Raw genomic sequence first — 21610 nt, forward strand, 5'->3', positions numbered from 1 at the left:
TGTGCTGTTTCTTGTCTACCTGCTCATCTTGGTGCTTCCTTTCTGTGGTTTGTCAGAGCTGGGCTTGCTTCCAAAGCAAGGTTAGGTACAGAACTGCTGAAGGCAGAAGAGTCTCCCGCTGCAGACCACAGCAAGGAGTCCAGCTAGATGGCATGACTAAGCTATTCTGAATCCATAATACACCCAAAACACTTGGGGATGTGTAAAGGATTTTGATACCATTGCTGAAGAACACAGCAAAGCCTCAGCTGGAAGCCTGCACTGTCAGCTGTCTGACAACCACCTTGGAGAGCAGAGCAGACAGTGTCTAGACCCTCCTATTCTCAGCCTCACCAAGTTTGTCACTTTATGACATTATGGTTATCATCTCAAACTAACAGTGTAGCAGGAAACTGTAGTTCCCCTTGTTAATTCAAGCAGCACGGAGGTGTGGCAAATCTTTCAGTGCCCGCAGCAGACAGCCAGTGTTGGGACCTTCCTGGCCAGCCACAGAAAGCCAGCAGCTTCTTCTTTGCTAGTCAGCTCAGGGCTGCACCAGCAGAGCAGGAGACACCCTTCTGATTCTCCTTCCTCCTGTAAGAGGATCCAGCTCAAAGCACTACCACCTAAGTCAGACAGAACATGCAGGTCAGTAGGTCAGCAAACCTGCCTCAGAGGCACTTGTGGGAAGTGCGATCCCTGATCTGGGGCTTCCAGATCTGGAGTCTGCAGAACGTGATGCACAGCTCTGGGCAGGTCACTGGAACCCCTTATCTCAACTATTAAAAACAAACACACAGGAACCCAGCTCCATGTCAAGCCATTTGTCCCTTCAGATCATGCTTTGAAGATCTTTTCTGTCTGCCCTGCTACAAGGCTACCAGGAAAGATCCTAGTGTTGAGAGGGTGACCACGTGTAACACAAGTGTTACATCCAGGTGGTTTATAGATTGGTTTGGGTTGGAAGGGACCTTAAAGATCATCTAGATCCAACCCCCTGCATGGGCAGGGACACCTCCCACCAGCCCAGGTTGCTCCAAACCCCATTCAACCTGCCCTTCAACACTGCCAGGGATGGGGCAGCCACAGCTTCCCTGGGCAACCTGGGCCAGGCTCTCACCACCCTCACACTAAAGAATTTCCTCCTCATTTCCAACCTAAATCTCCCCTCCTCCAGTTTTAATCCATTCCCCCCTGTCCTGTTGTTACATGCCATTCTATCATAGCATCACAGCATGTTTGAGTGGGAAGGGACCTTTAAAGGCCACCCAGTCCAACCCCCTGCAGTAAGTAGGGACCAGGTTGCTCCAAGCCCCATCCAACCTGGCCTTGAATGGTTCCAGGGATGGGACATCTCCCACCTCTTTGAGCAATCTGGGTCACTGACTCACCATCCTCAGCATAAAAAAATATTCTGTACGTCTAATCTAAACCTCCCCTCTTTCTGTTTGAAAGCATCACCCCTTGTCCCATTGCAACAGGTCCTGCTAAAAAAGTTTGTCCCCAACTTTTAAAAAGCCCTGTCAACAACAGAGCCAGTGACTCCATGTTTCACAGGTATCCTCCTCCTACCACTGAGCTGTGAGGTTTGTTTCATGGTGTTTTAAGGCCTTCACCTGAATGAAGAAACTCAAGAGGAATTTGGTAAATGGCTTTTGGAGCTCCCACGGCCAAAAAGAAGGGGATCAACTGCTTGAGTGAAGAGTTGGATGGGCACACGTGGGTTAGGAAGCAGGACAAAAACAAGCATCTACATGATTCACAAGGCAGCCTAAGAATGGTCCAAACAAGAGTGTGTGCCCATGTTTGTTTGTTGTGGCTGTGCACCAAAAAGGTCAGAAAACTCCAAAAGATATTAAGAATCTTTCAAAAGCCTGTCATCAGGAACAACACAGAGTCATAATCATCTGGGGCTTCTCCTAATGATTTTGTGAGGCATTTCAGGAGAATTAAGATTAAACTGTTTTGATAATTACATTTAGATACTACTTCACTCAATGTTCTAGAGGGGTAAAAGTTCTAAAGAGAGAACAACTCACCTGTTGTTCCATTATTTATGTATTTTTAATCTTTCACTCCACTGACTGGAGTCTGAGTGCAAACACAATCACTCTCCACTCACCAGGAGGTGAATGTTTGTCAAAACTGTGAAGAACCCCAAGCTTTCTCCATGCCTTGCTTTTGGAGAAGAACAGCATCAGCATGTCTGCTGGATTTTATATTTTGAGATCCCTTTCTAGCCCACCCCACTGTCTCCAGGAAGGTATAATCCACGGGGGAATGGCAGAACCTTCTGGCATGTAGCTCACTGCCTGTCCTCTCATTCAAGCTGCATTAACATCAGCTTGTGCACATGCATTGAGGCAAGCAATCCAAAAAGGCACATCAAAACTTCACATCAAGATGTGGCTGCTTAGTCTTGAGAAGAGAAGACTAAGAGGGGACCTGATTAATGTCTACAAATACAAGCAGGGTGGGTGTCAAGAATGGGCCAGTGTCTGTTCAGTGGTGCCTGTGACAGTACGAGGGGAAACGGCACCAAGTGACAACACAGGAAGTTCCACCTCAGCATGAGGAGAAACTCCTTTCCTGTGAGGGTGACAGAGCCCTGGGACAGGCTGCCCAGAGAGGCTGTGGAGTCTCCTTCTCTGAAGACTTTCAAGCCCTGTCTGGACACGTTCCTGTGTGACCTGCCCTGGGTGTTCCTGCTGCAGCAGGGGGAGTTGGACTTGATGTTCAGAGGTCCCTTCCAATCCCTAAGATACTACGTCCTCAACTGCTGAGGAGATAGTCCTCAACTATGTCCTGGCCTTCTCCTCTGTCCAGCAAAACCAGTCATTTTCAGAAACTTAAAGCACTTTATACAGGGAAAAAAAAAAAAGCCTCAGAAAAGGAGAAAACTAACTACAGCTGTAAGTGTTCTGCATGGAGGGAAACCACCACTTCTCCAAGGAAGAGATGTTTCAGGACAAGGATGGATCTTGGTACTGATCATGGTGATTCCCCCAACCCCATTAACAAGTGAACCAGAAGTGCTGAGCAGCCCCTCAGCCCAGACTCTGAGCCAGCAAACGTCACTCCTGGGTGGGCAAAACCTCCCACAGCCATGGAGCTTCTGTGGCAGAGGTGGGAAAGCACCTCAAGCACAAGCTTGGCCCCAGCAGTGGCAGATCAAGGTATCAGGTCATTGCAAGCAGAGCTGAGGAGAGGTCATGATGCACAGGTCACTCACCAACCTGTGAGTCAGCATGAATGTCTGACTGACTTTAGACCTCAGCAACACGATGGAGAATAGAAGAGGAAATCAAGCTCATGCTGGTGCCACCACGCTGTGCCAGCTTCAGCCAGCACAGAGCAGCCAGGGAGGGAAAACAGTGTATTGTCAGGGGACAAGGAAACAAGGCACAACATGACACAGCTCTAACAAGACCCTCGGAAGACAATGAAGCCCAGGACAGCACCTCTGCCTGGGCTGCTTTAACACAAGGAGTGAATTCAAAGTCTGCTGAGCAATCAAGAGAGGAAAAATTACTCTAGTCCCAAACAGTTCAAAACACTGAACAAAAAACAGTTACAATGAAGCAGACTGGGACAAACTTCATCACATGAGCTTGCCTGCAGGGTACTACAAGGCGAGATCATTTCAGGTTTCCTTCTGGACACAGGGGCAGCAAGTTAATGGTGCACATGACAAGCTCTGCTCCACTGGTGGATAAAGAAGCTCGACAAGAGCCAGCAATGTGTGATAGAGCCCAGAGACCAGCCATGTCCTGGGCTGCACCAGTGGAAGTGTGGCTAGTAGGGCCAGGGAAGGGATGGTCCCCTCTACTGGGCTCTTGTGAGTCTCCACTCTGATGAAGAACTGTGCCCAGTTCTGAAGCCCCAACATAAAAAGGACATGGAGCTCCTGGAAAGAGTCCAGAGGAGGCCACAGAGAAGATGGGAGGGCTGGAGCAGCTCTGCTCTGGAGACAGGCTGGGAGAGTTGGGGTGTTCAGCCTGGAGAAGAGAAGGCTCCAGGGAGACCTTAGGGCACCTTCCAGTGCCTGAAGGGGCTCCAGGAAAGCTGGGAAGAGGCTTGGGACAAGGGCAGGGAGGGAGAGGACAAGGGGGAAGGGGTTCAAACTGGAGGAGGGGAGATTTAGGTTGGACATGAGAAGGAAATTCTTTGCTGTGAGGGTGGTGAGACCCTGGCCCATGTTGCCCAGGGAAGCTGTGGCTGCCCCATCCCTGGCAGTGTTGAAGGGCAGGTTGGATGGGGCTTGGAGCAACCTGGGCTGGTGGGAGGTGTCCCTGCCTGTAGCAGGGGGGTTGGATCTTTAAGGTCCCTTCCAACTCAAATCAGTTTGGGATTCTGTCACTTGGAGCTGTGCTGCAGTCATCATGATGCAAGCTCATCATGAGGCTCACAGCAAATGAAAAATGCTGAGAGCCAAGACCTCCCATGTAGAAACACTGAAAATGTACCAAGGAAGAGAACTGAGAAGTTGAGCAGAAAAAAACCACCACGACCCTTCTGAGTGAAGAAAGGAGCAGTAAGGAAAGCACAGAGCAAGATAACAGTGAGACTAAGGGAGCCACTGGGTGGTCCCTGAATCACCAGGCCAGAGTGGCTACCAGGAGGTGCTGCAGTTGAACTCCATGTACAGGAGGGTGGAGATAAATGAGAAGGAAGATTAGAGACTTCAAGGAAACCAATAACCCCACCTCCCAGGAAGCACACACCAGCATCCCAGCTGATAAAGAGGCCTGTGGGCTGCCTGAATTAGATGTGCAGCAGGTAAATATCCAAACCCAAGCTAAGGCAATCAGCAAGAGCAACGACAGGAGATGTGCACGATGCAAAACTCTGCATTAAAATATCCTGGAGGAGCTTCCCACCCACCTGAAAGAAAGAAGATACTGAGAACTCTGGAGTCAGTAGGAACCTCGAGGTGGATGGAAAGGGAAGAGACAAGGAGAGGTGAGCATGTAACTACAGCTGTGCTTCAGGCATCTGAAGGGAACACACCAGGAGGAACACACAACCTATGCCACCAGGTCTGTGAAGGAGAACAACAAGCAGAGATTGGGACCCAAAACAGTAAGAGCAATGTCCTGAGGAAGGGATACAGGAAGGGTGCCAGCAGAAGAAAGGACCTCTTCTGCTGAGCAGGCTTGGGCAGAGAACAAAGACACATGCAGAAGCACTTGCAGAAGAACAGGCCAGATTTAGATCAGAGCAAACAACAGATCAATTCTTCGCATTTGGATAAATGCAAAAAAAAAAAACAACAAAAAACAAACCATCAAAACAACCAACAAGCAAAATTCAGAACCTCACACTTCTCAACATCCCAGACTCTCCAAATGATCTGCCAAGTTTTGAGACTGCATGGTCCTCCAGAAACCCACAGCCAGTCATGCAAGAGGAGACAAGATGTGAGGGAACATCTCAGTGATGAGAACTGTTAAGAATGTGTCTGGTTTAGCAGGGAAACAGCCAAGGTTTCAATACTGAGAAGTAAAGGGGGGAGATTAGCAGCAGACAGATGTCTGTAGGTCTCCAGGTGACAATAATCTCTCAGCACTGATGGATGCACAGAAAATGAGGAGTAAAGCAGAACAACTGAACTGAGGACCAGCAGGAGGAAAACAAACACCAAACCAAATAAATGCAGCCACCGCAAGACAAAGGACAGAAAAATTAAAAACCTGAGGCAAAACTAGTACCAAGTGGAGAAAAACCCTCTTCCTGATGTTGAAGAAAACAAATACTGACACAGACATAAAAGGAAAAGCACACCAAACACATCAGCATTCTGAAAACAATGCAGGATCCAGGAGGCTGAATACATTTTGAAGAGAAAAGGCAGCTCTTAGGGCTGTGCTTCAAAGTTCTGCTGCAGGAGAAACCCTGATAAACGTGGGTTGAGCACCAAAATGAACTCTGGGCTCGGGCTGGATACCAGAGATTCAGAGCAAGATTTTGCAATAAGAAAACAGCAAATGCAACCAAAATGACTAGAGTCATTCTCAGGACCTACACTGAGGCTCTACCCCGGAGGGACATTGCACCTACTGCAGCACAACACAAGAAACAGCCTTTAAATGGGAAAAATGAAGATATGGGAGACAGAAACAGCAACAAGCAGGGCAGAATCACAGGGCTTAGGAGACAAACGGTATCAGCATGTTCCCAGCAGCAGGGAAACGTGCTTTCTAAGCACTGGACTGAAAGCAACGCAGTGCCAGGGTGTCACCGCGCTCCCAGGAAAGGTTCTTCCCTCGGGCTCTGCTGCCCGAGCACGGAAAACAAGAGAGAAATAACCGCGTTTGGTCCATGCTCCCTGCACACCTTCCTGTGCGCCCTGCGAGAGCCAGAACGCTTGCTCTGCAGGACTGCTTTTGCCTCGGGAGTGCTACCGAGTCTTCAGGATTCTGACTTTGTTACGCTAATGTAAAACAACACCCAAGGGCTTGATGAAATTCCTTCGCTTCTGTCTGAGCCCCCACGGGGGTCCCAGAGCAGCGGGGCCCTTTATCCCCTCCCCACCGAGCCGCTGCAGCCCTGCCCGCGTTTTGCAAGTCACACAAGCCCCGGGACGAGCTCCCGGTGCCCCCGAGAGCCCCCGGGGGCTGCCCCCGGTTGGCCGGGAGCGGGCAGCCCGAGGTCTCAGCGGCCCCGGGGCCTCCCGGGGCTGCACCCCGGGGAGCGGGGCACCGCCCGAAGGCCAGGGCAGCACCCACGGACACCCCGGGAGGGCGGGATGCCGCCCGGGCCTCACCCCGGGCCCTCCCGGCCCGCACCCACCGGGACTCCGCCCCGGGCAAGCGGCGGGCTGGGCGGGGGCGAGCCCCGCGCCCTCCCTCAGGCACCCGCGGCTTCCCGGCCCGCCGCCGCCGACCACCGGGGCGCGGCGGGAGCTGCCCGTTCCCGCAGCCCCGCTCCCCGCCCCCCCGTACCTCCGCGCCCGGGACGCCGCGGGGCCCGGCCCGGCCCGCCCGGCCGCTCCTTTGTGCGGCGGCGCCGCCGGAAATGGCGGCCGCGCCCGGCCACGCCCCCCCGCAGGCCCCGCCCCCCGCAGGGCCCGCCCCCCGCCGTTTCCCGGGCGACCCGCCCCGGGCCCCGCCCCGGCCGGAGCGCTTCGCCCAATCACAGCGCGGGGCGCTCCGGCCGTGCCTTCCGTAAGGGCAGCGGGGATTGGCTCCAGGCGGGGCGGGGGCGCCTAAGGAAGAGCTCTCCCGGTTGGCTCTGGCGGGCGGAAGGGGCGGGGCGGCGGCGGGCCTGCGCGGGGCATCCATGGCGGCGCGCGGGGCCGGGCTGCGGCTCTGGCTGTGACGGGCCCGCGGTACGTGCGGGAGCGGCGGGCCCGGGCGGGGCGGCGGGGCTCGGGGGAGGGGCTGCGGGGCCCGCGGGTGCCGCGGCGGAGGGGATCGGGCCGTGCCGGGGGCAGGCGGAGGCAGCCGTGAGGGCCGGGCGGCGGGGCCCGGGCAGGCCCGTCCCGGGAGGGTCCCGGGAACCGGCGGCGGGTTCCGGCCCGGGGCGGATGGGGGCGGGGAGCGGCTCTTCCCCTCGGCTCCGGGGAGCTGCAGGCCCGGTGCGCTCCGGGCGGACGGGCCCGTTATTTAAGCGAGATCTGAGCGTCTGGGGCTGCGCGGGGGGGTCGGGACCCGCCTGGGCTCCCGGTCCGCGCTGCCCCCGGGGCCGCGGGGGCCGTGAAGTGTCACAGATCTCGGTCCCGGCGGTGTCAAAAGGTGGGGGTTGCAGGTGGGACGTTTCTGTCGTTCCCGGTGTCCCTCACAGGGGCACGGTCACCAGGCCACGACACGGGACAGTTTCTAAGCTGTGTGTTTTGTCTGGTCTGGAGGATCGGGGGGGGGGGGGCAGGGAATCCAGCAGGATTAGCCAGTTTCAGAAGTACAAATGGACTGGCATGTGATGCTGCTTGAGTTTCATTTTTGCCCCGTTTTTGTGCCTCAGGCTGTTGTCAGTAAAGTTATTGGTTGCTGAAATGTGTTAGGTCAGACACTAATTTCCAGGATTGTAGTGAAAGCCCTGGAGCTGTGTGTCAACTCAGTGAAACCTTAATCCACCTCAGGTATATTCCCATACACTGTCCCCGTGAGCTGGGTGAAGCAGAGGCAGCAGGTTTGGTGCTGAAGGCTTCAGTCCCCTCAGGACTTCCCTTCCTCAGTGCCCCTTTCACTTAATTTTTATGACTTTGTCACCCAGGTGTAGGAACCCCCCATTTCCTCCCTGCATGGATGGGATTGAGGTGACACAAGTGGAGAACCAGGTCACCTTGTTTCTGCAGCACTTGGGTGGGAAGCTGGTCTTGGCATTTGCACGTGGATGCAGGAGGGAGATTCAGTTCTCACCTTCTCTGTGTTTCCAGCTCAAAGCACCTTCAGAAATGTCCTTTAAGGGCAGATGTTCCAGACTTTTGGGAAAATGGATTTGCCTGAGGGTGGATTCTTGTTAGGTGTTGGAAAAGAAACAAGAGCAAGGAAAAAAAGTAGAAACAAAAGATAAAATCACCAGGTCTTGGTCTGCCCTTCCCTTCCCCACTTCTTACCAGAATTCTTTTGTCTTCTCTTCTTCTGGGAATTCTCATCCTGCTGTAACAAACATCTGCCCAGTGCTCCGACCTGGATTTCTCCTGAAACCTCAACTTGTCATTTGTACTACAAACTGTGCCCCACAGAAACATCAGGTTTCGTGAGAATTCCAGGACTCTGCTTCCTGCAGGATGGGGGATGAAGGAAGGATAACAAACTGGTTCCACCCATCCTTTGGGGGGCTGCATCCCTCTCTTCCTGGAAGAAGAAATGCAGGGAGTTCTTCTCTAGGCCTGAAATACAGGATGAGATCCTGAATGAAGAACGTTTGCCTATGCAGGGGGCAGTTATCTGTAGTCCTTCAGCTATGGGATGGGGTTCTAGCAAGGGAATAAGAAGGAACTAGAAAAAAACAGGTTATCCTGACTTAAAAGGAGCAGCTGTGTTTGTGTGTGGTTGAACTTGGACTTGCATGAACTGGCTGGAAGTGTGAAACAGCCCCAGGGTTTCACTCTGTAGCCTGGAGCTGGCAGGAGAAATCCTGAAATGAATCACACAATTCCCTGGGTTGGAAAAGACCTTCAGGATCACCGAGCCCAACCAGGAGCCGCTCTGGGACTTGCACAAACCCTGGGCTTGAGGAGTTTCCTTCTCAGGGGGCTCCTCAGAGCATCCCCCTGCACCCAGGGCTGAGCTGGTCCCTGGGCAGTGCTGGCTGGGGGGGCTCCTGGGGCAGGGAGGGTGTGCTGGGTGCCATGGGTGCTCTGCTCCTGGCTCACGTGGGCTGCTCCTGGTCTCTAGTCCCAGCCCTGCTCCAGCCCAAGGGAATTCCCCCTTTCTCTCCCCTCCTGAACCCCTGGCACACAGGCCCCCCCAGCCTGGCCAGGCCCAGCCTGCACTGGTGGAAAAGGCTTTTGAAGGCTGGAGAGACTAGCTGCTCATTTTTCCCTTCTCACTGTTGAGCACTGCTGGAAATCACTGTAAGCAGGGGATTTTTCACCACATTTTCCAGGATTTTTTTTAAGAAATGAGGTCAAGTGAGGGCAAAGTGTCTCCCTTAGAGCAGAGAGGTGGAAGAACTGAAATAAAAGCATATGGGGGGGGTTGTGGGGTTTTTTTAAATGGTTTTAATTTAAAAATGTATTTCAGCAAGGTAAGTTCAAGGTGGGCTGGGCAAAATTCCATTAAAATGTGACACTTGGAAAAGCAGCCTGGGACAGGCAGCCAGCTGGGAGCCCTCCTGGTGGGAAGGAGCGAGGCAGGAGCGAGAGCTGGTGGTGCCGGGCAGCGAGGAGCTGTGTCCCTCAGCACGTGGTGTGCAGTGCAGTCAGGGCCTGGTGTCTCCCCTGGTCTTTTTAGGGCAGCTCCACGATGGATGGGGGTGATGGAACTGCTGACCTGGTGATCAACAAGAGGTTTGTGTCCGAGGCGGAGCTCGAGGAGCGGCGGAAGAGGAGACAAGAGGAGTGGGAAAAGGTCCGAAAACCTGAAGATCCTAAAGGTATGGGGGAGGTGTGAATAGCTCTAGGGAAGAGATGGGAGAATATTTTGTGGGAGAGGGAACCAAAAGGTGATTTGTATTCTGCAAGGTCAGAGGTTTTTTACATGAAGGAGCTAAACTCTTGGTGTTTTTTAACGTGTGTTGATTTGTTCCTTCCCCTCAGAATGCCCAGAGGAGGCCTACGACCCACGCTCCCTGTATGAAAGACTCCAGGAGCAGAGAGAGAAGAAGCAGCAGGAGTTTGAGGAGCAATTTAAATTCAGTAAGCACCAGCAGTCACTGTTCTGACCCAAATCCCACCCACTGCCTTGTGTGCAGCAGCTCTGAACAACACCAGGCACGTGTCTGTGTGTCTTGTCTGCCTCTCCAAGAGAGAGACTTCAGAAAAGTATTCCTGAAATCCTGGATTTTTCAAGGGTGGTAGATATTCCTGCAGGTAACAGGTGGTGGGCAGCCAGGCAGCACTGCTGACATGTGAAACTCCAAAGTTACTGCCAGCTGTGAAGCTGCATTCCTGGGCAGGATGGAACACTAAGCTTATTGGGCACATTCAATCAAAAAAAAATCCCTGAAAATGTAACCTGGTTCTGTGACTCTTGAGCTTTAACACCACTTTTTATTGATTCCTATTTGAATCAATGCAAAGAAATCTGTTGCAGCAGTTCTTACATTTCCAAGCTGGAATTAGTTGACACAAAATTGATGTGAGGCCTCAGATTACTGGTTGGAAGAAGTAAGCATACAGGAGTTGATTCAGAAAGTAAATATTTAACTCTTCTAAGTGAAATGGAAACCTAATTTCTACCAGTGTTTGAATTTCTGGTTTTCTAAAAAAAGCCTTTGCATTGTACCACCTCTTGTTTGTGCTGCTGAGTGCAAGGATGCTAATGAGAACTAGGAAATTCTTAAGTCAACCATTTTGGGAAAAAGGGAACTATTGGCTCTGTCTAAAGAGAAGTGAGGATGATACTGTGGGACTTCATTTTCAGGTGGTTTCTGATCGGTTTTGGTTCTTTAGCTGGAAGCTTTACCCTCCCAGCTGTGTTCTTTAAGGTCCAGTTGGCAACTGGATTCTGTCTAGAATTCCTCTTGCATGAAACTGTGGTTTAGAATCATAGAATGGTGAAGGTTGGAAGGGACCTTAAAGATCATCAGGTCCCAACCTTCCTGCATGGGCAGGGACACCTCCCACTGACCAGGTTGCACAAAGCCCCATCCAACTAAGTACCTTTAAGTCTGGCACAAGCTTTCAGTCCTGTTAGGTAACACTCCTGCCCAGTTTGGCAACTTGTGACAAGATTTGTCCCCTAAGATACTTGAATTTGCCTTAAAATACTCAAAGTCTTTTTTCTGTCCCTGGGAATTATGGATGAGTAGGAGATGGAGGGGGTCCTTTGCATCAGAATGAAGGATGAGACTTGGGAAGAGCTGTGTTTGCATGAACACACAGACTTGGCTTCTCTAAACCTTCTATGTAGATAAAAACAGGTGCACAGACCAGCATTTCCTTCTGCTAGGTTCTTCAGCCTTGCAAGAGTATCTTCCTCTTCCAAGGATAATAATTTTCATAGAAAGTTACAGCATTTGAAATGAAAAATAGCTCAGTATTCTCTGCACTGCAGCTTTAGACGTTTTCTTTCTGAATGATTATGGTCAGGAGAAGTCTCCTCCTGTCTCTGTGAAGTTTCTCTTGTGCAAGAAGTGCCTTGGAGTCTCCAGCTGTACCTACAGGATCCTTCCCAGCTGGAGAGTTTATTTCAGTCACCTTCTGATCCCAGTCAGCTTTGGTGATGTGACTCAGCAATTCTTGTCTAAGGAGCCACCAGAAAAGTGCCTGCTATCAACCTGGCTGGGAGAGGCTTCTAATAACTGCCTCAATGAATTGTTTCCCTTAGCCAGTTGTTGGAGATCTGCAGTGTCTTCCCTTTGGTTCAGGAAACCTGTAAACCAAGTGCTGGAGTGAACTCTGCATTCTTGGACTTGGAAAGGGTAGGAAATGTAACCTCAAATAATAGTGGATCTCTAGATCTCTTCTGTCAGACACAGATACTTGCCAGTGATCAGGGGAAATGGATTTCTTAGCTTGATGTTAGTGATTGGGACTTGACTGTGGGGGTGAAGATCAAAAAAATAGGTGGAAAAGCCAAAAAATCTTGGGGAATTAAACTGGAAAGAAGACTGAAGGTGCTGTTTGGGTTAAGATTTCTCAGGCTGACCACAAGCAGCAAGACTTGGTCTTTCTGCAAAATAGATGCATTTTTTTAGGTTGGATTGAGGAACATTGCCCTTTTGCAGAGCAGAAAGTAAAAGACCTTCCTGCTGCACCACTGTCTCCTTTCCTACCAGCAGAGCTGCCTGTTAAGAAGGGATTGATTTTTATTTGGAAGTTAGGGATTGTCTTGCTTCTGCTTTTTTTGTTAATCCCAGCTTACTCATGATTTGCTTTAGGAATGTGCACTTCCTATTTTGAGGCAAGATTTATGGGGAGAAACTCTATGTTTTTTCCAGTTACTGGCTGGTTTAAGGACAGTTTTTGGGGACATGGGCTTGAACTCAGTGGCTGGAACCAAATCCATGAACCCATCATTGCTTCATGTGGTTCTTCCTGGTTGGTGTTACCTCTTCCAAGCAGCGTTCACAGAGGCTACTGGTGTGAAAACTTTGTTGATTTTCCTTAATTACAGCAGCATTTCCTGAATTATGTCATCAAACCCAGCAACATCTCATGGCTCCCTTGTGTCTTGCTTTTCTCTGTAGTGATAGAGTTGGGTTCAAACTGTGTCCATCCTCTGTCAGTTGTATGCTGGAATGTGCAAGAGATTTGTGCTGGTAGCATCCAGTATCATGAGCTGGAAAGCCTTTAGATAATAATCATAATCAAAGAGTATTATTTAGTTCATAATAACAATTCTTAATTACAGAATCCAGCAGGTAGCTCGTGGGGTTATCCCATGACTTTGTGCCAGTTGTTCCCCCTCAGCAGCATCAGCAACGTCACATTTGAGCTGTGGCCCCTGAGCTGCCTTTGTGGGACAGTTCAGAACCACTGGAAGATGTTCTGAGGGAATGGTGAAGTCAGGCAAAAGAGATGGCTGCTCCCTAAGTGGTTTGGGCTTATCCATGTGCATTCTTTCCTTTATTCAGAAAATATGGTGAGAGGCTTAGACGAAGATGAGACCCATTTCCTTGATGAGGTTTCTCGGCAGCAAGAGCTACTAGAAAAGCAACGGAGAGAAGAGGAGCTGAAAGAACTCAATGAGTACAGAATATCCTTTGCATGGCAGCTGCATCAGGAGCTGGGATTTGTGTCATTGACACTTTCTGTAAAACTGCTTCACAGGACATCAGCAATGAGTGACTTCCAAGTTGAGTATTTTCACTGTAGCTTGAGTCTCCCACTGTCATGTTTGATATACCCCCCCTCAACCCTCTGGTACTTTTATTTCCTTCTCCCCACTCTTGGTTGTTTTTTTCTTTCCATTACTGAGGGCATGAAACAACATAGATAAAAAGAGAGAGAGAACATAGAGGCAAACCAGCCTGTTGCTTCTCATCTTTTTCTTTTGTCTTCTTATTGAAAATTAAATATCCTTGTGTGTTTTTAAACAGCATATTGGCTGTTTTTAACATACCTGTTTGAAATAATGTTGGAATTGCACAATCTCTTATTCTCCTTGAAGTACTAGACACTTTTTCCCTTGCTGGTAACCACAGGATGAGAAGTTAAATACATATGAAGCATCTGTGCAGACCTGCTGACTTCCTTCCAGAAGCCAGAGCCCCTGGAGACCCAGCATCTTTGGGTAATAGCACTTTGGTTTTGCTGTTAAGTGCCAAATTTTCAGCAAGATGTGCTAGAAAATAATATGTGATGGTTTTTTTTCTCTGTAATCAGTACCAGTCAAGGGAGGCTGGAATGATTTGAGGATTTCTGTGCTATGATAAATGTTGGAGGTTTTTTGAACCTGTGCAGAACCTGATGGTTTTTCTGCCTCCTGATGAACCCCATTGCTTTTGAGTCATCAGTGACTTACAGGACAAGTTCTCAAGGATGCTTTGGTATAAATGAAAGAGTTTGTGGACACAAGGAGGTGACCAGAACCAGTCAGCAAATAAAGCTGAGTGGTGCTATTGCCACAGAGATCCTTAGTACCTGGTGTTAATGATTTATAGCTTAGAGCAGGTGTTCTCTGAAGCATCTACCCTGTCTCAGAAATGCCTTTAGGAAAAAGCAATTATGATGCTTTTTTTACTTCAGAAGCAGGTAAATGAATTTGGAATGCTTTTTTGTTTTGTTGGCTCCAGTGGATGTTCATGGGATATATTTAGTCCCAGTGATGGTTACTGGTGGTTCTGGCTGATGCAGGGGTGTGCAGTGTGAGGTGGTGCCTGCTGTGAATCAAACTGTGGAACTCCCTGCTGGTGGGGTGAGGGGAAGCAGAATAGTTTGTGGTCATCTCATAAGAAACTGAGAACTTCTGCCCATTCTGTTTCTTTTCTTTTTTATTTAACCATAATATTTCAAGCAACCTCAGAGCAACGTGCACAATGACTTGCCTATATTAGAACTTCTTGCTGGTGTTCTTTTCAAAGGAGGGTTTGCATCTGCAGGTTGTGGTAAAATAATGGATTGTCCCTACAGAGACAAAAAACGGGCACTGAAATGTGCTGGATCTACAGGTGCTCTTTTGAGTTTATAGGAGGAATGTCAACCCAGTGGGTTTGGATATTTGGTCTCTTTTCTGGGGAAACACTGGATTTAAGCTGCTCAGAGGCACAAATGTCGCGGTAAAACCTGTGTCAGGATTCAAGTACAGAGCTTTTTTTTTCTTGCCTTCTCTCCCCTCCTCCATTTGGGGAATGGCATCCTGCATGGAAGTGAAAAAAGCCTATAATTTGGATTCTTTTGGGTCTTAGGGTCCCTCAGCCAGGCTTTGGCAGGGCAGTGTTCAAATGTGACAGAGTAAGGAACCAAAACGTGGAGGTTGAACACGAGTGTGTGGGATGAGTTCTCAGATTCCTCCTGGTAGCCACGGGATGGCACTGCTGTGCCAGAGAAGTAAAATTGGACAGTCTGATTTGGACTGATAAGACTTTCAGTTGAGGTAGGGAGCAGCCTGGAGGACTGCTGTGTCCTTAGGAAATTCCCAGAAGGAGAGGGCATCAGGGGTGGCTGGGGACTCGGAGCGTGTCGCTTCAGAGGCAGGTGTGAGGGGCTTTGATGCAGGTGTTCAGTGGGGAAAAAATAACAACCCTATGACTTCAAAACTATGGTCCATCATTATGAAATGCACTGTCCACCCTTTACCTGCAGTAACTGGGGCTCCTGTGAAGCTCCAGGTGGTGGTTGTGTCCCCTGCTCAGTGGGCTGGTAGAGGAGTAACTGGTAGAAAGCTCAATTTAGCGTTTTAAGCAAATACCCTTTTAAATGAGGCTGATTTGCCTTTGCTAATTGCTGATTTAAAAGTTTTGCAGAAGATTTTGTTAATCCACTGGTACCTCATTAACAGGAGCTTTGATGGACCTCATGTCTAAGAGGGGACCTGAGTAATGTGTACAAATACCTGCAGGGTGGGTGTCAGGAATGGGCCAGTGTCTGTTCAGTGGTGCCTGTGACAGGACGAGGGGAAACGGCACCAAGTGACAACACAGGAAGTTCCACCTTAACATGAGGAGAAACTTCTTTGCTGTGAGGGTGACAGAGCCCTGGGACAGGCTGCCCAGAGAGGCTGTGGAGTCTCCTTCTCTGGAGACTTTCAAGCCCCATCTGGACACATTCCTGTGTGACCTGCCCTGGGTGTTTTTGCTGCAGCAGGGGGGTTGGACTTGGTGATCTCCAGAGGTCCCTCCCAACCCCTGTGGTTTTATGTGTCATCAGATACAGTGGGCACCAGCCCTGTTGTCAGGGCTGGACTAGATCCTGCCACAGAAGATCTGTTTAGTGGAGAGTGCCTTAATAACAGACCAAGGTCCTTCTTATCTTGTCTAAGAACCTGCTTCAGCTTCTCCACCTCCCGACAGGTTTCAGCTGCACCCACCTTGCTCACGCTGTTCTAAGCTGCTTCGTTTTCCTCTGCAGTCACAGTTTTTTGGGGTGAACATTGGATCACACAGACCCTCAGTCAGACCTGCCTCCTTGCTTTTGGGCTTGGTGGCCAAAGTGGCAGGAATTAAGGCCTTTGCAAACCTGAGCTGAAAAGTGACAAATGCTAAACTTTGAATACAAATGTGTTGATCCCTGTAGAAGGGGGAAGTACCAGGTTGCCCTTTTTTTCCTCCCTCTCTTTTTGTTCTTTTTGTCCATTCTGACCTTTTTGCTCTTCTAAGACCCCTGAAGCAGCACCAGGCCCGTGGGTGTGTTTTGGGTGCTGGATGGGTTGTGCCTTTCTGACTTGAGAGCAGCAGCTCCTGCTCTGCTGCCTGGACACCTGTACAGAGAGAGCTGGGATGGCTTCCCCAGAGAGCTCCAGACTCAGAGGATGAAGTCCCTCTGTCTTGGCTGAAGGTGCCAGCTACATGTCTTTACAAATAAGTTTATTTGGTAGAAGATGTGAATGAACTTTGGTCAGTGCTGTCAGCAGAGCTGGCTAAAGATATCAGAGAGGAAGTGTCTGTTCTCTCCATTCCTTCCTGCTTGATCCTTAACCCTTAATTCACAGCACTCTCACCAAAGTGGGAGTCAGCATGGACCCAAAGAAGGAAACTGAGAAGAAATTGCCCATGAAGTCAGTGGAAAACAAGAACAAATTCTCTCAGGCAAAGCTGTTGGCAGGAGCTGTGAAGCACAGAAGGTTAGTTTCACACCTCTATAAATTCATGAGGAACGGAACCCAGTTAGCAGTGGAAAGGGAAGCAAGCCAGAACTGCCTCCAGAGAGTGGGAGGTGAACCTTGGCCCCTGAAGAAGAAAGGGTGGAGGTAGAAGAAAAGACCAGCCTTGTTTCCATAGGCTCTCCCAAGCTGTGGGAAAAACATGAAGCAGTTCAACTAGAGAAGCGTGTGTAAAGCAAGTGGGTGACTCTTCATTCTAGACTGCCAGGCTTGGGCAATCCTGCCTGGGGACCTAGAGGGAATCTGTTTTCCAGCTCTGTTTGGAAAGTCACCTCACTCATGTCATTTCATTCAGGTTTGCATCATTTATGTGTCTAAAATGAGTGGGTTTAATTGGTGCTGAGGGCAGCATGGGGATGGGTGGGTTTTAGGAGAGAAGAGCTTTGTGTGCCCCTTTGATCCTGACAGCATCAGGCAAACTTCCCTGGCTCCTCCCTGATTTGCAGTGGTCCATCAACACCCTTTCCACCCCAGGGGGTGGCAGCTGGGCTTGTGAGCTGTTTCTTTGCTGGCTTTGGGAGCTGCTTGATGGTTTGATCTTGACCTGCAGACACATCTGCTACAGATTACAGAGAAACTGAGCATGTGGAACCAGAGTTATTCCCACCAAAGTTATTTCCCACAGTCTAGGACACAAGATGATTCCTGACACCTAGAAATTCAGTCAGTGAGTTAATCTGTCCCAGGGAATGAGAGATTATTTTAGCAGCTTATCTTTAGGGTGGTGTTTAGCTCCCAGGACAGCAGCAGTTGCATGTCTGGAAACTGCAGTGAGTCCTTCCACCACCTACCGGGGGTTGCCTCGTTGTTTGGGTTTTTGGAGGGCAGAGAAGAGACCCCCTGAACTGATAACAAGCAGTCAACAGTGTTTGTTGTTTTTTGTAACTAGCAGTACTTAACCCAGCAGGAGGTAGAGAAGGAGCTGGGCTGAGCTCGGTGCAGATCTGAAGGCTGCAGATGGCATCTCTTTGAGGAGAGCATCTTAACTGACAGGCCAGCACCATTGTGGACTTGCTTTGCAGTCTTATATTTTTGCCATCTCATCTTTTACAGCAAAATGGCCAAACCCAAGTGCAGGGGGAGCTCAGGATCTCTGAGCTTTGTAGGTTCCTGTACAGGATTTATTCCTCCCCTCACAGAATAACCTTTGATTTGTTCTGTCAGGGACAGGAAAGAGTTAATGCTTAAAAACGCTCAGCTGAAGCTGGGAAGCATTTGTTTATGTGAATGATTTAGGATTGAGAACATGCCAGAGGGGGAAAAGAAACTGAGAAGGGACAAGGAGGAGCTGTAGGATTCTGGAGAGTAAGAATCCAAGTAATGCTCCTTTCCCTCAGCACCACTCTGGACCCAAAGGGACTGCTTTCCTCTTTAGTTCAGACCCTGCAGCTGGGTGGGAATGGATGTAAAACCTACTGAGCTTCTTACAGGGTGCAACACCTAGATGTTTTAGAACAAGCTCTCTCAGTGCTTGAAGGAGGGGAAGGAAGCTCCAGAAGGGGAAAGGCAGCTCTGTTGCACCATCAAGCATGGTCACCATCCCCACTGGCTGGAGCTCATACAGCTCCTGGACTCCTCATCTCACACTTCCAGTGGGACAGGCAGCTCAGGTCACTGTGTGAGAGGTCTGCCTTGGATTCCCAGAGGTGTGTGTCTGTTTCCTAGGAGAACAGGTGATACTTGCAGTGTAGGTGTTAACTTCTAGGATCCTGCATGTTCCCTGAGGAGCCCTAGTTGGCAGCAGTTAGAAGTGGTGATGGCCACTGGGGACCCTGATGGCATTTGCTGTGACATCTGAGACAAAGATGTGACTTTAATTTCACAGTAATGAAGTGGTTGCTTTTGAGGAACGAGAGACTTTCTTCTTTTTTCCACAGTTCAGATGGTGGCAACAGTGTGAAGAGGTTGAAACTAGACAGTGATCATGATGAGAAGAATCAAGGTACGTCCTGTCTGCTGCACATGAGCTGTCTCCCACCTGAACAGCAACTGACTGGCTGTTACATCTGATAGAGGATTTGGTTTTCTGCCCCTTCATTCTGGAAGACAGTACAGGCTGCAGCTGGCACGTCCTCTCTTAGAGCAGCAGAGATGGGAACTCTTTGCACTGACAGCCTGCCTAGAAAGGGCTGGAGGGAACCTCTGCACGTCATCAATCCACCCCCTGCCTAAACCATTCCTGACAGATGTTTGTCTGAGCTGCTCTTGCATCTCCACAGATAGTGAGGGGCACCCTCCTGAGGCAGTTTGTTCTAATGCTTAACTGGTTTTGCCCTTGAAGAGTTTTACCTGATCCACAGCTGTATTTTGAGCCTAGTGCTTGTCCTGTCGACAGGAGACATGGAGAACAGCTCATCCCTTTCCTCCTCACAGCAGCATTTATGGAGACAGGCTGAGAGAGCTGGAGGTGTTCAGTGTGGAGAAGAGACCTTAGAGCACCTTCCAGTACCTGAAGGAGCTACAGGAAAGCTGAGGAGGAACTTTGGGCAAGGGCAGGGAGTGAAAGGATAAGGGGGAATGGATTAAAACTGGAAGAGGGAGATTTAGGTTGGACATGAGGAGGAAATTCTTTGCTGTGAGGGTGGTGAGACCCTGGCCCAGGCAGCCCAGGGAAGCTGTGGCTGCCCCATCCCTGGCAGTGTTGAAGGGCAGGTTGGATGGGGCTTGGAGCAGCCTGGGCTGGTGGGAGGTGTCCCTGCCCATGCAGGGGGTTGGATCTAGATGATCTTTAAGGTCCCTTCCAACCCAAACCAGTCTGGGATTCTGTGATTTGAGGCATCTCATCCCCCCACTCAGCTGTTGTGCAATGCAGTGATGTTATCCATCCTGAAACCAATTTATTTCAGAATATCCTGGGGAACCAGAGTAAAAATGAAGCTGCATTTTCAGCTGTCAGGGCTGGGATTGACTTGCTGTCAAGACCCTGACAGGAACAGAGTGAGCTGCACTGGTGTAATGACAACCCAAGGCACTTCCTCAACCTCCTTCTGTTCAGCAAACTTTCAGAACACTGGAAATAATTAATTAGCCATGAAAGATGGGAGATGTTCACTAGCAAAGCGATGAAATAGAACTTTTCCCCAACTATGCTGTTCTAACACCAAAAAAATATTCAATTACATGCAGCAGAGCTATTTATTCTTATTTACTGAGTTTGCTACTTGACAAGCATCAAACTGACAACTTCAGAATAAAAAGCTGTAATGGCAGCACAGAGCTGGGCTAGAACTAGTGATGAGGGGGAAAAATGAAAATCCCTTGAGGTAGCAAGTCCTTCCTGTCAGAATAGTTTTATTGCAGCATAAAGCTGCCTGATGCTCTAATTAATCCTGCAATTACCCACTGCTGCTGTGGCAGTGGCAGGTGAGGGGCTGGAAGCCAGCTCAGAGCTGATGGAAGCCCTTCCCTGTACTCCTGCCTGACCCCACTCTGATCCCACCTGGAGAACTGAGTCCAGTGCTGGAGCCCCAAGACAAGAAGGACATGGAGCTCCTGGAGAGAGTCCAGAGGAGGCCATGGAGATGATCCAAGGGCTGGAGCAGCTCTGCTCTGGAGCCAGGCTGAGAGTTGGGGTGTTCAGCCTGGAGAAGAGAAGGCTCCAGGGAGACCTTAGAGCACCTTCCAGTGCCTGAAGGGGCTCCAGGAAAGCTGGGGAGGGGCTTGGGACAAGGGCAGGGAGGGAGAGGACAAGGGGGAAGGAATTAAAACTGGCAGAGGGAGATTGAGGTGAGACATGAGGAGGAAATTCTTTGGTGTGAGGGTGGTGAGAGCCTGGCCCAGGTTGCCCAGGGAAGCTGTGGCTGCCCCATCCCTGGCAGTGTTGAAGGGCAGGTTGGATGGGGCTTGGAGCAGCCTGGTCTGGTGGGAGGTGTCCCTGCCCATGCAGGGGGTGGAACTGGATGGTCTTTAAGGTCCCTTCCAACCCAAACCAGCCTGGGATTCTGTGGTTCTCTCCTTTCTGACTGAGGTCCCTCTCTTGCAGAAGCCCCCCCCTGTGTCCCCCTGGGGAGCAGCTCGGGGGGCTCAGCCCTGCACTGCCCCTCGGCCGCCGTCTGCATCGGGATCCTGCCCGGCCTGGGCGCCTACTCAGGGAGCAGCGACTCGGAGTCCAGCTCAGACAGTGAAGGCACCATCAACTCCACTGGGAAGATTGTCTCTTCTGTCTTTCGTAGCAACAGTTTCTTTGATGGTCCATAAGGAAACCCCCTCCGTGTGTCATGTAGTGCAGAGTATCTTCCAAAGCCCTGTGGGGTGCTTGATGCATCCTTCTGCCCCAAATATAACCTTTCTAGCTGACCTCTCCACTTTAATACATGCAGATACTCCTAAAATAACTCATGTATTTTTTATTTTTTCCCTTTTACTCCCTCCAACTTCCTGTTCCTGGGATGCATCCAGAGCCTGGGAGACAAGCTTGCCACCCCAAACCAGAAGGCACATCTAGTGAAGGTCTGAGGGTAGGGAGGAGAGAGCTTTATCTTCAAATTGCTACGGGAAGCAAGAATGCTGATGATCCAAGAAGTTTCTACAAGACTAACAGGCAAAAAAACACTCACTTGAAGCAGTGAAGTCTTGTAGGAAACAGCCTTGTGTTCTGTTTTCAAATGTCATTTTTATTTGGTATTTGAGAAATGGGGGCAGAACAAAAATCAAGCAGATGGTGAAGGGTAGATTATTACCATGACACTGTAACAAAGTTTTAGTGTTACATGATTAAAGACATTCTGAATGCATTTTTTTTTTATCTCAGCTTGTGCCAT

The 21610-nt window shown here is 50.0% G+C and overlaps 2 protein-coding genes across 2 annotated transcripts in view; one reads left to right on the top strand and one right to left on the bottom strand.

Annotated features, from left to right (window-relative positions):
- RSPRY1 (ring finger and SPRY domain containing 1) overlaps positions 1-6992 on the bottom strand; it is a 45350-nt gene extending 38358 nt beyond the window's left edge. The window contains exon 1 of the mRNA XM_051629371.1: positions 6924-6992. The gene's annotated coding sequence lies outside the window, so the exon portion shown is untranslated. The remainder of the gene's footprint in view (positions 1-6923) is intronic.
- A 241-nt stretch (positions 6993-7233) lies between these two features.
- PSME3IP1 (proteasome activator subunit 3 interacting protein 1) lies at positions 7234-21583 on the top strand. Its single transcript, XM_051629423.1, has 7 exons — positions 7234-7309; positions 9879-10020; positions 10184-10282; positions 13165-13286; positions 16678-16811; positions 18728-18792; positions 20833-21583. Exons 2-7 carry the CDS (start codon positions 9891-9893, stop codon positions 21045-21047), a joined length of 765 nt encoding a protein of 254 aa, XP_051485383.1. The 5' UTR covers positions 7234-7309; positions 9879-9890; the 3' UTR covers positions 21048-21583.
- The last annotated feature ends 27 nt before the right edge of the window (positions 21584-21610 follow it).

This window comes from Apus apus, chromosome 11, assembly GCF_020740795.1.
Source record: "Apus apus isolate bApuApu2 chromosome 11, bApuApu2.pri.cur, whole genome shotgun sequence".
NCBI lineage: Eukaryota > Metazoa > Chordata > Aves > Apodiformes > Apodidae > Apus > Apus apus.